This window comes from Gossypium hirsutum, chromosome D02 (assembly GCF_007990345.1).
Source record: "Gossypium hirsutum isolate 1008001.06 chromosome D02, Gossypium_hirsutum_v2.1, whole genome shotgun sequence".
NCBI classification, from domain to species: Eukaryota; Viridiplantae; Streptophyta; class Magnoliopsida; order Malvales; family Malvaceae; genus Gossypium; species Gossypium hirsutum.
The window spans coordinates 35,807,158-35,824,101 of record NC_053438.1 but is presented as its reverse complement, the minus strand read 5'-3'; the positions used below and the strand labels follow the sequence as shown (position 1 = coordinate 35,824,101).

General features: G+C 32.4%; 1 protein-coding gene across 1 annotated transcript; it reads right to left on the bottom strand.

The window, feature by feature from the left end:
* Positions 1 to 5,644: 5,644 nt before the first annotated feature.
* LOC107908422 (signal peptide peptidase-like 3) lies at positions 5,645 to 16,704 on the bottom strand. The gene is made up of 14 exons (XM_016835583.2): positions 16,418 to 16,704; positions 15,181 to 15,339; positions 14,412 to 14,523; positions 14,200 to 14,316; positions 12,159 to 12,313; positions 11,262 to 11,438; positions 10,767 to 10,801; positions 10,507 to 10,663; positions 9,878 to 9,931; positions 9,712 to 9,804; positions 8,480 to 8,622; positions 7,589 to 7,659; positions 6,166 to 6,249; positions 5,645 to 6,045 (listed from the first exon to the last, which is right to left on the bottom strand). The coding sequence occupies exons 1-14, from the start codon at positions 16,568 to 16,570 to the stop codon at positions 5,942 to 5,944; spliced, it is 1,614 nt and encodes a 537-aa protein (XP_016691072.2). The 5' UTR covers positions 16,571 to 16,704; the 3' UTR covers positions 5,645 to 5,941.
* Between the last annotated feature and the right edge of the window lie 240 nt (positions 16,705 to 16,944).

Genomic DNA, 16,944 nt, shown 5'->3' with positions numbered 1-16,944 from the left:
TGAAACGAAACAGTAAAACTTAATTAGAATCAATTAGATCTGGAAACTAAAAATCCCCAAATCAATAAAGAACAGCCAAGAATCAAAACACTTATGAATAGATGTTCTTGGAAGCCAAGAACACGAAATTAAGCCCCAAGATTAACTTCCAATCAGCCGAATCTATCAAAGAACACAAAACAACAAATAAATTAAAACATATTACGAAATCAATTGAAACTAATTCTAGGGATTGGACGGCAAGAAAAGAGGGGTTTTTTTGTGAAATCAAAAACGTTTCTTTATGTCCAAGGAAGGGTCGAATCAGATCTTGGAGTTTTGGAAAGGATGAAACGCAACAAGAACAACAAACAAATTAGCTAATAAAAATCGACACAAGCAGAAATTTAAAAGAAATTGAACAGCAAGAAGATAAAGATAAAGTCCTAAGGATCCTTGAAATCCCGAAAGACTTCACAAATCCCTTCAAACGGCTCTAACCTCCCCTCCAAAGAATATCGATGGCAAGAAGAAGGTTGAAGATGACTCCCACAATCAAAAGATTGTTAAAACAACTTCTAAAGAAAGCTCAAAAGAGAATTCTTGGAGAAAACCTCAAAGAAAATTCTGCACTTAACAAATCTAAAATTTTAATGTATTTGAGTAGTATATTGTGTATAAGGGTGGCTGGCCAAGCCATACATATAGGCCTTCTAACTATTTTCCTAGTCCTAATAGGAAAACTAAAAAAAACCTAATTTTTTTTTTACTTTCAAGGGAATTTCGTCCAAGGCCTTTAATGGGCCTCTTTAGGCTGAATTTTTACATAGAAATTTATTTATTAAGTCTAAAAATTAAAACTAAGTATTTAAAGAATTAAAGTTTTACAAATTGGGCCACTCTGACAATTTGGACTGATTTTCAACTAAGTCTGATTTAAATTTCAGGATTGGGCTTGGAACATCTTATTGGGCCGTTTCTTCAAGAACTTGGGCTTGTAATCCGTTCTCTCCCAAAATTGGCTTGTTAATGCTCGTAACTGAGATCCAATGCACCTTAGTTGCAAGATTCGGTTTCTTGGACCAAGATTTACAATATTTGAAATCTTGATTTTCTTGATTCTTGAAATCGCTGAAAACAACAAAATTGGACCAAGATTCGGTTTCTTGATTTTCTTGAAAACAAGAAAGTGAATCTTGATTTTCTTTTTCCTTCGTATACGCATCTAAGGCCTTTGTGGCTCGTATCAGATTATCATACTCATACTAGCCCATCAAAAACCATGCTCATAACTATAGTTATAATTTTATCCTTTTTAAGATTGATTATGTAATGCTACATTCATTTCAAGGAGTACAACATATCTAATCATAATTTTTTTCCATTATCATAATTTTCTTTCAAAACTAATTCATAATTTTAATGAATCTTTTACCTGCTTTCTTAGTGAGGCTATAGTAAAAAATTCATGATTAATATCATTAGATAGTTTATTTTAGTTAATTAAACTTTCCCAAAGCAAAAACTCCCTTTTTGTTTCACATTGTTTCGCTTTTTTCTAACGTTATGCTTTTGCTTTCTTCTTTATTGATTCAGTTTCACTGTTTCAAGTTCATTTCTTTTTGTGCCATGTTACGTTACATTGATTCTGTACGGGGTTTGATTTCTCCGTTTTAGTTCAATTCGTTGGCCGGTAAGTTCGATTTAAAGTTCTGGTGTCAAAAGTTCTTTGACATAATTGTGATTTTGGAATGTTAGTTTTTACTGATTTGATTGCGAATTAATCGTTTTGTTGGGCAATTGCTTGTCGTTTAAGGACGAGAATTCATCCTTGTTGCTCCTACATTAAGTCTGTATCAAGTGGGTGCCGAAACCTCTCTTTTTTTACATTTTCAGTCGTCAGAAAATGGGACTGTTGACGCCACACGGCTAGGGACATAGGCGTGTGCCCAAGCCGTGTGAGCCACACGGGCAAAGACATAGGCGTGTGTCCAGGCCGTGTAACTCACTGTTTACGCATTAGAACCACACGATCAGGGACATAGACGTGTATCCATGCTGTGTGAGCCACATGGGCAAGGACATGGGCGTGTGTCTAGGCCGTGTGGCATATGAATAGGATCCAAATCTTATTTTTGAGGCCGTGAGTGTTGCCCAACACGAGCACGGACCTCCACAATGTATTTATGATCTGAACTTGATTGTAAGAGGACTATCTGATGCTCTAAGACTAATAGATGGATGATATATGCGATATCTGAACGTGTTAGACTGATGATGAACAACTTGTGATCTGTATGTATATATGTTATGTTTAAACCTAAGTGAGTAGGATCCATCAAAACGTAATGTGTTATTGCCTATGTGTGCGAATTATCAGGTACGACCTATATTCTGTTAAGTTTGTTGGTACGCCTCTGTGTTGCTCTGTTGATGAAGAATATGCGATATATGAACATGTTAGACTAATTGTTACTGGTTTTGATTTATAATCTTGCATGTGACTTCATGACAAATCTCATATAGTCCGTTGAGGTTTGATAAGTTTGTTTTAAAAAACATGGACCCCCATATTTAATAATTCTGTTATTGAGAGATAACATGACTTACATGCTCATTGTTCTGATTCTACATAAGCATGCCATAACACATAGCATGGGACTTGGGTTGAAGTAAAAGGAGGAAGTTTCTAGCAGTTTAATGATCTGCACTATTTGATGGTTTATCCACACTTCTGTTCCGGCAGTTCGACTATACTATAGTGGCTTGACAACATATATTTGATTGGCAATTTAACTGCATATTGATAAGCCATCATTGTCGGGAAACCCGGGGTGGCTAGTCATCGTTGTCGGGCAACCCGGGATGACTTTATTGGTGTGTTTTTTATGGATGAGTTCGGGGGAAAACTCTATTTTGGTTTCTACCGGAGTTTGGGATGACTGTTTCTGATAAATCTACATTTTGATCAGTTTGAAAACACTGCATCTGCATAAACATACATGTTCTGTTCTGCTATGCTTCGTTCTAATCTGTTCTTCTTTGCTCCGTTTTGTTCTGTTCAGTATTACTTTGCTCTGTTCCATCCTGTATTGTTCTGCTCTATTCGTTTCTGTTCTGTTATGCTTTGTTCTACTGTACTACCTCTGTTGAAACCTCTGTGATACTTTAGATCTATTTTGTACTGGTTATACAACTGTTATCAAATGCTTGCGTTATTATGATTTATATATTACGTTCTGTTTATTTGTATTTGAGTTTGTGTATACGTGTGCTTGATGACTCACCCTTATCTTACTTTTATCTGTCAGAAAGACATTTGATTTAGGATAGGACAACGTGCGAGAGCACAGATTGTTTTGCACTAAGATAACTACAATTTGGTCCTTTGGATTTGTAATCTATTTTGGACTTGCCTTATTTTTCTTTTTATAATCTCACCAATATCTACCAAGTCTAAAACGAAACTACAAAATCATCTAAACTGACTAAAATGAATTTTTTATTTTCAAAGTTAAAACTCTGAAAAGAAGTATGTTTTCACTACGTTGGTGTAACTCGTCCATATTTGACTTAAACTTCTAGGCTAGGTTTGGAGTGTTACAGTTTGAAATTCTACGTTTTAGCCACTTACATTGTGTTGTAACATTTTAATCACTAGGTCATTTAATTATAGTTAATGGTATAACAATAAGCTGACATGGCACGTTAAATCATCATTTCAAACAAAAATTTTAGGTTAAATTAGATAATTAATCCCCTTATTTTTTAATTTTAAGCAATTTAATTTTTTTTAATGTTTTTTAACTTCTTTTTTCTTTATTTTCCATTTCATTCTGCTTATCTATTTATTTTCCTCCCTTCTCCATTTTTATTTTCCACATAATTAATTCAAAAAAATGTGATTTCAAACATGGGGCATCTGCAAAGTTGTTTTGCTTGAATGATCTAATAATTAATTCAAAGAATTGGGATTTCGAACAAGAGTCATTTGCAAATTCATTTGCAAATTATGTCAAACAGTCAACTAAAGGTTACTTATTAACGTGTAGCATTTAACCGTATGATGAATTTAAGGGCCTAGTTGCACGAAAATCATTTGAGGCAACTCTTGAAACCCCCATTAAAATATGAGAAAGGGAGAAAGGAACATAAAAGAAAAAAATTAAAAAAATAAAAACATAAGAGATAAAGAAGGGAGTAAAACAGAATAAGTAAAAGAGAATAGAAAATAAAAAAAAAGTTAAAAAGAACATAAAAGAAAAAAAATTAAATTGTTCAAAATAAAAAAAATATAAGGACTAATTGTATAAATTAACCTAAATTTTTTATTTGAAATTATAATTTAACGTGCCACGTTAACTTACCGTTACACTGTTAACGACAATTAACGACTCAGCGACTAAAATGTTACAACATAGTAACGTAAGTGACTAAAACGTAACATTTCAAACATAAATAACTAAAATGTAACCTAAAACAAACAAAAGTGACTATTTTGATAGTTTATCCTTTGAACTCCAAACTAATCTTTACATATAATACACATTTACAATAGATAAGAAGATATAAGAACAATTATACATTTTAATCAAAATTAAAGCTGAATCAATCAATTCTATAAAAATAACAAAAGAAAAATCATATACCTCCACATAGAAAGCCCAACAATTAAACTCGAAAAGAGATTTATAAATTCATTGAGATGCAAATAAAGAATTATATAAATTTAACTTCTTAATAGAAATCGACTTAAATTTTGAAAAAAGAAATTGATTAGACTTACTTAAGTAATTGTGGATGAGAAGTAGAGACTAAACATTCTTTGTAGTAAAAAAAATGTAATCATCCCCAAGCAAATCTTAAGTAGCCACTCATGATTTTTTATCCAAACAATTAAATTTCAATGCTTTGAGTCTAACAAAATTTTGACGCAAACTAAGAACCTATTACTCTAGAATAAAATGTTGATAACATATTATAAAACTAAAAGAATTATAATAAGAATAAGAGAGAAGAATAGACACAAAAGTGAAGCTAATTCTACTTTACTTGGGATATTTAAAAAACCTATACACGCCTTCTATTTATAAGACCTCAACCACCATATGTTACAAAACTCTAATAAATATAATTAAGGTACCTTATAAATTTTTAGGGTTTACAAGTCACAAGAATATAAATTCTTGGAGGTTATGGGAGCTGTATGGACATCCACTTTTCAACAAAATACAAATGTCTTTTTAAGGTAAATACAAATAATGTTAATTTTCATTCTCTTTTTTAACTCAAAAATATGAAAAGGTTAAGTTCAAAAAACATAACACGAAAACATTGACTAAAGTTGATCAGATATACAAGTCTTACGTTTTGTTCTTAGACATATGTACATGTCCATACTGGTACATAACCCATAACAGATAAGCCGGTTCCATAAATTCATGCCAACCCAGCCCCCACCGAATTCACATCTTAGTATTAGTTATATTTTTATTTAAATTTAATTATAAAAATTTTTAAAATTACTTTGAATAGTAAACCAGACTTTTCATCCTAATCAACCTCTAATTGTAGATTATTAAAAAGAAAAAATCTTACATTACCCTTGGAAATATAATATTACTACGGTGCATCTATATATTAACTGAAGAAAAAGAACAGAAAATAACTTCAACTGTAGCTCTCTCTTTTCTTACAACTTTGTACAACATGCCATCAGTAAAATGAGATTTTTCTACAATAAAATACGGAAATAGTTCACAAATTAGCTTAAGTTCAAAGTTGTGTATATAGATATATATACCTGCTCACAAATTTTGCACAAAATAAAAATTGACAATCCGTGCATAATATTGCATAATATTACATTTGCTGCAATTTGGTGGTAAGAATCGAACCTTGATCGCGCGATAAATTAGCTTATAATGATAAGCAATCCGATTTTTATGAAAAATTACCTGCTTCAAGCCTCTCCAGTGAGATTTGTCGTGGCAGATGACGACTCAGGGCTGTAATTCCAAAGCTCTTTCAGCTCTCCTCTCACCAAACCTAATATAACCGTAACACCTACAAAACCAGAGAAGAAAGCATGAGCAGTGGAGAAAGGGGAAAATGACTCAAATTGAGAAAGCATATGAAATCCTTTTACTGTCCGGACCGTCCAGGTGGAATCAAAAGCTTTGTTACCTAGTGTACAAGGAACAAGATAGAGGAGTGCCGGTTGACCATGTCCATTCATTAGATATAACCCTAGGTATGTAAACAAGAGGCCTGCAATATGTGGAAATTGAAACAATTAAATATCTTTCACTACAGCTTCATAATAGTTATTTCACTGCTTTCCAACTTGGCTTTTAATGGAGTCTCAATCAAACTAATACGAGAAAAAAACCTCAGATCATCATTCATTTTTACAAATCAAATATCAAGGTTTTGGTACTTACATGCAATCAAACATATTATGCTCAAAAACCTAGACAGCATGTAAAACAATTCAATATTCAATTTGTTTCTCAAGATGAACAGTATTTTAAAATCTAGAACCTAAAGGCAATATTACAAGTGTCTGTGTGTGTGTGTGTGCGTGGGTTAACGATGATAGACTCGTTTCCCTTCAAGAGGAAATTTCAACAGCAAAGATCTTACTTATTCCTGTAATATCAACCTCAAAGAATAAAGCAGGTGATTCCATAGGACATTGTCAGTGCCAATTTGAAACAGATAAAGGTAAAACAGATATTTGAGATCAAAGAACTTAAATCTCAGGTAAAACATCATCAAAATCATTCCTGAGTTAAATAAACATTTGTAGGGAAGTTAGACTAGGAACAAAAATTGCAAAGATAAAAACATCAATCAACTGAAGTCACATGGTAAGCCTGATGAAAACAGTTATATTTCATAGACAATATGTTATCCTCACTAGGTGGGTAAATATAGCTTTGTTTGGTAGAGTGGATAGGAAAATTGGAAAGATGAAAAATTGAAAGGATAGAAAAATAGAAAGAAGGAAAATATAATTTTTCTTTCCATAGGTGTGTTTGGTAGGAAGGATGGAAAATATAATTTTCTTTCCATCCATTACTGGGTAGAGTTGAAAAATAAAGGGAAAAAAGAACATTTGAAATTTTAAACTAACATACACCTATCTCATTTTCTCTCCTCTCAGCATTTTAATTTGGAAGGATTGATTTTTATACATTAGGATAGAAAATGATCATCCCTCCTATTTTCTTTCCTCACTTATCTTTTCTATTATGCACACTCCAAATTTATTTTCTTTCCACTTTTCAACTCCCTCCCATCTCTCCACTTTTTCATCCAACCAAACACACCCCAAGTCTTATAACACAGTTTAGGAAAAAAATATAAATTTATACTATATATACTATGTCAATCCAACTCTTCCTTTTGCTTGAAGTACCCATATCCAATAATATTTGGACATGGGTGTTGGGATATGGCCCTCCAAAGACCCTCCAAACACATGGAAAACCTTGGAAAAGATTTAACATACTTGTATCTAACTCTCACATCCATGTTAGAGTAACATAGTATGCATATATAAATAGCGTATGTATTAACAAAATTATGATGCATGAACACTCACCAACTCCATAGCCAATTATCAACCACAGAAAGTATCCACTGGCAAGATGCTTCTTGTATGCTTTATCGTATCTGAGACAACCAAACAGGGAAAATAATCATAAACCCGTAAATAAAGAAAATATTAAAACCCTTAGGGTGCATTTGGGTGAGGAATGTGTAAGAGGGATTTCATTTGTATCGAGGTTTTCAAAATTCTAAAAATGAATTTACTTGTTTGGGTAAAAATATATCAAGGAATTTCAAATTTTGCAATTAATTTCAAGAGGAAATTATAGCTCAAATTCTTTCATCAAATTCCACCTGAATAGGTGGTTTTTCGAAATTCTAATAATTTTGTTTGATTTAATACACATTGTTCCACTATAAGATAAAAAGCTTAAACTTCAAAATTATTGCTTTTATTAATTATGATATATATTTTTTAAAGTTTATTTTATTAAAACTATTTATAATTTTTTATAAATATAATGATATCCATATTAAATTTTTTATATTATTTATTTTTAATATAATTATTCTTCTTTTATAATTATTTTTTAAATTTGTAAAATTCCAATAACCTATTTTTTTTAAAAAAAATCGATTATTTATCCAAAGAAAGCAATTACAAATCCTCGCATTTTGAATTGCTAAATTCCAAAATGCTAGCATTTCAAAAATCTCAAAGATTTTAAAATCCTTCATCCAAACACACTCTTAATAAACAAGGGCTTTTAAGTCAAAGGACCAGTATGCAATATTAACATTAAAACTCAAAATTGACACTAAAAACAGTTCAAATGCTGACCGAAACAGCTTGACAACACCTAGTTCAGTGACCGCTATCAAACCAGTTATTTGCATCTTGGTATCAGATGATGAAAGCTAACAAAATAAAGGAAAAGAGTACCTAAAAGCAAATGCAACGAGCAAACCAGGAAAGAGAATGTCACCGAATCCAATCATATCATAACCACCCCATGGATCAAAAGCTCTCGGAACTCTCAAAAGCATGGGAATTGATTCTCCACCACTATTATCACCTCGAGCAACCTATTAACAGGAGCAAACTGCCAGAGATCAAAGCTCATCCTTGAACAGTCACCTTACATTGTCTTTAGTTTGACCAGATGTAGGGCCACCTGGGCTTATGGGTGCTTGCCATATGCCAAAACCACTTCTATTAAAGTGGAATTGCAGGTACGAAGTAAGATTTTACAGTAAGTATAAACTAGTGTGGTGTGTAATATATATACATATATGTGTGCATATATTTATGCACGCATATAAATACAGGACTGGATTGACCAACTAACTAAATCAGTTTACATAAGAAGTAACTCCTCAAAAACATTGGCATCTAAAATGCTACTGATTCCTTTATGCGGTATCAAAGCCTCTTTGAACTAGCGGTTTAGAGTTTAAAATAATAAACAAATCCAATACAAGCATGTGACGGACCAGATTGACTTACATTTCATTGGACTCATTCACAAGGATGTTTGAGTTTAAAAACTTATTCTCAGCCCTAAACCAAATAACATAGGCTAACTAGTTATTTGACAGGAAAGATTGAGACAAATTTATGATTGATAACATGATTTCCGATGAGAGATGTTCTCTATTACACAAAACAGAAAGAAACCAGAGAACATAATCACCAAAAAAGGAAGAGGTAATTACCAGGTTAAAAGAAAAATACAATAAAATCAATTTTGTAACTCCAATAAGGAGCCCTAAAAAGTAATCTTAAGAGTAAGAACCATCCATATTTTGTAATCTAGAAATCATTTCTTTTAAGTCAACGTAAGAAGCATGAGAAAAATCATAGATTCAACCAAACCAAGGAATCATCCTTCGTTCCATCAGCATATAATTGATTGTGTTATTCTTATTTATGTCCATAAGAATTACTGCACTGGCTAATCACAAGGAAATCAAGGGACCATGCTTTTCCATATAAACAAATTTTTATGAAAGATGGTATTGAACTGAGTAATGAGAAAAGGTGCTGCGGCTCCATTAGATGCAAAGATTCAATACTTTCAATGCAGTCAAAGCAAAAGATTAGTCAATTACTTTACAACAATTAACACAAAGCAAATTAATTTCAGTTCAATAACCAAAAGGGTAAAGACTTACTACAATCATCACACTCTTATGGAATATAAGTGGCGATAGGAAGACCCAGAAGATGTCATAAACAAATGCACAACAGAGAAGCACTGTAGCAACCTGGTTCATGAAGAACTATTACGGCACAGACTAAAATATATTTTATAAATAGATGATAAAGAAACCATTCTACCTTGATATTAGGTAGTCGAGCCAACTGTAAGACTGTTATCATCAAACAGATCCCCTTTCAAACAAAATATATATCAAGGTCATCAACAAATGCAAAGAAAAAGGCATCAGAACAATGTTGGAAAAGTTAATACTAACCTCAAGCTACTCAAAACAACAGAGAAATAAGTAGGTGAAAAATGGATATCATTGGAATTCAAATGAGAGATACTAGATAACATTTCCTTTAAACCAGATTATGGCTACCTACCTAAGTCAGCAATTTAAAGTCCACTGCATTCCAGTACCGTTTAGATCTGATTCTAAACATCGTTCTAACTCTGATTTTATGACCTGAGTCTCAATCCTATTCCAAACCTTGTAATACATTTCTAATTTCCAATACCCTAAACATCATTCACCATAAAATTTAAATCTCAAAACCCTACTTGTTTCCCTGCAATAGAATCAGTTAATTGCCAATTTGATAAAGCCATCTTTCTTGTCCTGATATTGGCATCCACATATTCAACATATTATTAAGCAAAGATATTACACTACAGAGAGTGCTAAATATTTGCAAGTTTGAAAGTATGATCAATTCCCAAAACATCCATTACTGGAACGCAAAGTGGCAATGTGGAGACTTACAAGAATATCTTGGCCCACCCATGAATATGATTCTCGCCGGTTGACAGCCCAGACAACAGCAAATATCAAACAGCACAATGCAACCACAAATGAGACAATTGAAACCTCCCCAAAGAGGGGCAAATTCAGTGTCTTCTGCGGACAATTTCTGCACTTTCTGCTAGCACACTTAAATCAGAAACAAGAACAAAAAGATACTAAATCTTGTAAAACAGCTATGTGACAGGTTTATAGCAAAGACAAGCAAATTTCAAGCATACCTCGCTATAGGCGTCATAATGCAAGTATGCATTCCCTGGAAAAAGAAAAACCCTCAACAGATATACAAAAGATTTCCATAAGGGAATACATCACTACGACAAAAGAGAAAGTTTAAAAATGACAAAAGAAAAAAGGGGGGGAGGGGGGAATAGCTTTTTCAATACTCTGTACATCACAGAAACTGGTGTTTCAACATAAGATATTCAGAAGTACTGCAGTGAACAGCAACCCAGTTACACATTTCTAATCATTACTTGCATACATTTAATATCCATTGTAATATATTAGGAGGTGCTAATATTTTCTATATCGCATTTCCATTTTGCAAACCACCAGCAATAAAAATGTTAAGAAAAAATGGAACACAGCTAATAACATTAAATGTGTATGCTGTTTTTGACATGCTCTGTCTAACCATTGGCAGATTTGAGCATACATCCAAATATACATAATAAATAACACATAAAATTCAAACACAAAAGTAACTGTGTTACCTGAACACCACCAATGCAGAAGAGTACAATCAGCAACCAAACAAACCAAGCAGACATGAAAAAGTAGAGTAGCACCAGAAAAGTGGAAGCCGTTATAACAAAAACTATAGCACCCTTTACACTAATATCAAGGATTTCCTTGTCATCATCATCGCCTGTTCCAGCATTAGGAGATTCCTAGTCAACAGCAGCAGAAAAAACATCACTTAAATTTCCTTTCAAGAATAAGATGCTATAATGATGGAATTAGAAAGAAAAGCAAGAACACAGATACACTATGAAAAGGGAGAGATATGAATGGAAATTGGTATGGTTTCTTCACATGACAAATCAAAGCAGTATATGCAACAATAGTTGTCTGTTGATGATGCAGGAATAATCGCATATGCATTTTCCTAATTCCTTGCTAAGGACACTAACTGACTTAGATGCAATGTGCCAACATAAGAATTTTATTGAAAAATGAAGCAAACACCATACTACCCATCAAACTGGACTTTTAGATATATGACAAACAATATGGACGCTAATCATCTACCAGATAATAAGATAACAGAAAAATATCTAGAAAGAAAAACAAAAAACTTAATTGTATACTGCCAACCAACCAGACCCACCATAAACTTTGAAAAGAAAGTAACAAAAATAACCATGTGAACAATACAAACTGATTTGAAGCACCAATCAAATGTCTTAAAAATTCAATTGCCATGAATGTCATTTATATGAAAATACTAATAGGTACTCAAAATTTTAGGAAAACCTAGACGATATGCTATACATCAGAACCAATTACTCCCAATATTATAGGTATCAACAAATATCTATAAGACACGCATAAACAAAGACCTCAGCTATAAACTTCATAACAATTAACAGAGATAGAATATGGTAAACCTTAGATAATTCATTATAGCGTTCGTCAGAATTCTCAGAAGTGCCAAACTCTTGCCAAAGTGAAGCAGTAACAATCGTGCCAACAGCCATTGCCCACAAAAATATCACTGAGAAATCCACAATCGGACGAGTTGGTGCATATAATAAAAATTCCACTGCATTGGAAAACTAAAATGATTTAGTTTATATGAATCATTATATGAGAACAAACTTAAAAGATCAGAAAGAATGTATGCATCCAAGAGGTGCATGTATATACACCAAAAGTAAAAGTAACATCCATATACCAATGTATTTCAATGTACCATTTCGGATTTTCATTAGTATGTTTAAAATAACTTTTGTTCACATATAACTTATTTTCAAGTTCTCTAATAAAATCAATGATGTCAAGGCGAGCACCTAGGCGCTAAGGCGTAGCGCAAATGGCCATTACTGCCTCAGTCACCTCAAGGCGAGGTGACTTCAATCAGGTGCGCAGCTGGTGTACTTTCGGGGCGCCTTTGTTGCAAAGCCAAGTGCAAAAAAAGCGCACTTCTCTAAAGAGCCGTTCCATTCTCCTGTTTATATATATATATATATTATTGTGGCTTTTAAAAGAAAATTATAATAAAATATAATAAATGGCTTTTTTTAATTAATTATTGACCTAATTTTATTATATAAAAACCTAGTTAACTCCTAAAAGTTAAAACTTTTCAAGAGAAGATAAAGAAAATTTAGTGCTAGTTTCTAATGATGATATCTAATTTCGTACTAACGGTGCTTTATTTTACAATACATTAAGTAAATTATTAAACTTAAACTATTGAACAATGTTTTGAATTTATAAATTGAACTATATCAAAATTTATCTTTCTTTTACTAATTAATTAATACTTATTAATTATATGTATTAGTTACATATGCTTTTTTATATATTTTACATATATATTTATATTTATATGCTTGCGCCTTGGTTTACTCAGGCGAGCGCTTTTTTTGCTCCTCAGGCTATATAAAGGTCCTAGCGCCTTGAGTGCGCTTGGTGGCCTTGACAACATTGAATATAATATATATTACATACATACGCAACTATGCCCCCATCATACACATCTATATGTTTATTTGTTTGAATTTTCAAAATTATAAATGTTTAATATCCAAAATTTTAAATAAAAATATTAGAAAATATAGTAATTATTGTAAATCAGATGCAATAGCTTAATTTAAAGAACATGTCTTTGAATGAAATTATTAAAAAGAAGTCTTTACTAGTTGATTAAAAAAATCAACCAAGTGAAAATTGATTTTTAAAAAAACCAAATCTTGCATCAATTGACTCGTACAAGCTGATAAGATCAGTACAGAATAGCACACAAACCAAAATGGTAAAATGCTAATATTGTACTGAATCTGATTTCTTCAAAACTTGTGCTTACAGCCGATAAAATAGGAAATTGAATGACACTAATGATCAAGGTTATGATAGCAACCATGGTTGAACTCAGCCATTATTGCAGGAGAAGCTTTGGTCTTAAGTAATTACGCTTAAGTTGGGATTAGAGAGAAAAATGAAAAAGATAAATATATATATATACAGACATGAAAATAATGAACATTGTTTGGGATAGATGGTGCAAACTGAAGCAGATTGAACAGCCACCTGCAACTGCTATTACAGGCATTTCTTTCTTTTCTTAAGTTTCTCTGGCGTACTTCTCAGTCAGCATAAAATTTCAATCCTTCAAAGCTTCTACTGGAAAAGGTAACACTCTCAACTCAGACCCAAATTCTCTATATTATTAAGCATTCTAATCTTAGATATCCAATGATGTTATTGTGTGCTTGAAATTTCACACACACGCACGCACACATGAAAAATAAAATTTTAGTGCCAGTACAGTAAAGATATCCTGGTTTAAGTGCATTCTGTCCAACATCATCATACCATTTTCAGAACAAGATATCCTGGTTTCTAACAATCTAGAAAATAGCTCATTTGCATCTGAAAAACAAAAACAAAAAGAAAGAAAGACATTATATGAGATCAAGTGTTTACCATGTTTCTCTTCCATGGATTTGTTAATTGCATCCCCAGCTGATTTCGGAATCATCACAACAGGTATTGAAATATTTAAAGATGTATCATTCTCAGAACAAACCATCTTGTAAAGTTCTGGATATATTAACAATAATCAATCATCAAATTGAACTTCAAAATGAAGTTTAAAATACGAATAGCATATACCAGCAAAAAAAAAAAACTATAACCTTCATTGTCATTTATCACCAGCAAGGCTGAAGCACCTCCTGACTGTGCAACTTTTGCCTTAGTTACAAAGTCACAATCACCACGTATGGACAAGGCTACAGAACCAGTTAGCTGTAATCATAAAATCCCAACAATGATGAGTCAGATTATAGTGCTTATGAAACCATAAATTTTATTCAAAACTTCTATAAAGTATCATCCCCAAACTTCATAGGCTTACATGGTCCTCCCAGAGCTAAGAGAAGTTTAAGAGAAATAGAATTTAGTACACCCCTAGGTGGTTTCTCCTCCCCCCCCCCCCCTTCTGATAAAAGAAGTTACATGAGTACTTATTTTAGTAATTCAGTCATACGTACACCACATACCCACTATATGGATGAAAGAAAAAGTTAAGACGCAGAAAACAGTTTTCAAAGAGAAGAAATCTCTTATTGGAAGCTTTTTAAAGAAAAAGTGGATAGTTTTTCTAGGAAGAAATGTGTAGTTTTCAAAAAATACATCTCTCGATAGAATAACTGAAGACAAAATTTCTGTATTTTATTTTTTATATTCTGGTTTAGTTGGTTTCATGGTACTTTCATTTATTAAACTGGTGTCACTTAACTTATAACACCAAATTCAATAAAATCTAAATAGCATAGATGGCTTACAAATTTCACCATATTTAACTTAAGCAAATGTACTCCAACTCAAAAAAAAAAAAAAAACAATTCTTGGCATTGAAAGTTCACCAACAAATTTGTGAGAAATGATAAATTGAGACAGAACCTTTGAAGAAGAATTAGAACAGCCATTTAGGGGATTTGAGAAAACAGTAGGCAATTTAGAACTTTTGTTGGCTTCCTCAGGCAATGATGCTCCAAAGCTCGCAGTTATCCCAGACAAATCTTCACCTTCAACACCATCAACCCAGATCTTCACCTTGACCTAGAAGATTTTAACTTAGTTGTTAAGAAATTAGGTTAAACATATACTAGTACCCTTTAGCACTCTATTACTCTAAGATATGAAACTCGGACTAGCCTACCATATCAAAATCTCACATGCTACTTCTCTGTTATCGATATTTCCGAATATAAAGTTTGAACACCAACCAATAAAATAATTGGTCTATTTCATGGTATTGTGGAACTCTGTAAAATAACTGTAAAAGCCTTCAGATAATAAGCAAAATCACAAAAGTAATTTTGTATCACCGACATAACAGTTGTACAACATTATTTTATTCGAAAGAACTTTTGGTTTTGCATATATTCTTCAAAAGAACCACACAAATTTGATGTATCCCCGGAACTCAAGTTTTCAAGGTCGATCATTCAGTACTTTGTACTGTAGTAAAATTGTCCTATAACAGCTTATTACGCAGCAGCATAATGTTCCAGTTAAAACTTTCTTCTTCACATTTTTGCACCCTTCAACACTTGCTGGTTTCAAATAATTAGTAACCAGATTCATTCCTTCTTTTAAATTACTAAATGATTTTCAAAACCCTTCCGCTTTTTTAAATCCTAAACATTTTCCTATATAAATGCAAATTATAAAGAACCCAATTTTTGGAACCCCTAGCTTGTAACAATCCCGATCGAGCAGATCATTCGAATTCCTTTTCCAGAATCTTGTTTGTAATTATTTACCCATGGAACTCACAAGCCGCAAGCTAGTTGGCTGCAACTGTGGTTCCCAGTTTAAATTCCATTGTCAGAGAAAATCCCTACAGAAATCAAACCTCAAACTAACCAGAGCAACAATTCTTTCCATTGTTTTCTCAAATTGAAGGAAAAAAAGACAATTTGCTCTTTTTCCTATTCCTATTTCTCTCTCAATCTCTTTCTATCAAACCCTAAAGAATAACTAATGCAGCTAATGGAATTTGAAACTATTCCAAATCATTTCGGGAATTAGATCCAAAATTAACCAATTAAAATGGAAAAAAAAACTTTTTATCAAATATAAATGTCGTAAATACTAATGATATAAGAAAAAAAATGAAATAAAATGAAATTACCAATTTGAAAGGGTTGTTGCAAGCAGGTAGCTCAGGGCCGTCGTCCTGGGAAGCACCGTCGGCGGTGGCAACAACAGCAAAAGACAAAGTCACGAGTAACAATAAAGGAAAAGACACCACAAAACGGCGGCGGATCCCCGGAGGAAACGACATGGTTGGTGTGTGAGTCTTGGATGAAGCGAAAGAGGAAAATAAAAAATTAAATTCAACTAAAAGTCTTTTCCGTTTTCGCTCCTCTTCTTGAAGGGAAGTTTTTCTCTTTCATTTTTTAGGGTAATCTTGAAGGAAAGTTAAATGAACGAGGACCAGAGCAGTAAATTATATAATTCTTTATTATTTTCTCTTCTTTATTGGGTAAACTACAAAAATAGTCACTTATGTTTAATTAAATTTACGTTTTAGCCATTAATATTTAAATTGTTACCATTTAATCATAAACTTTATTGATTTGTAAATGTTAAGAGTGTATTGGTGACGAGAATGCTAAATCTTTAAATTTTTTAAAGTTTTTATTGTTGGCCCAACAC

Bases quoted from the DNA above. Each gene is read 5' to 3' on its own strand.
- LOC107908422 (XM_016835583.2), bottom strand. From the start codon at position 16,570: ATGTCGTTTCCTCCGGGGATCCGCCGCCGTTTTGTGGTGTCTTTTCCT. The intron at 14,317-14,411 runs GTTATAGTTTTT...TAATATATCCAG, and splicing joins GGTGATAAATGACAATGAAG to AACTTTACAAGATGGTTTGT. The intron at 10,802-11,261 runs GTAACACAGTTA...TTCTTTTTCCAG, and splicing joins TCTGCATTGGTGGTGTTCAG to GGAATGCATACTTGCATTAT.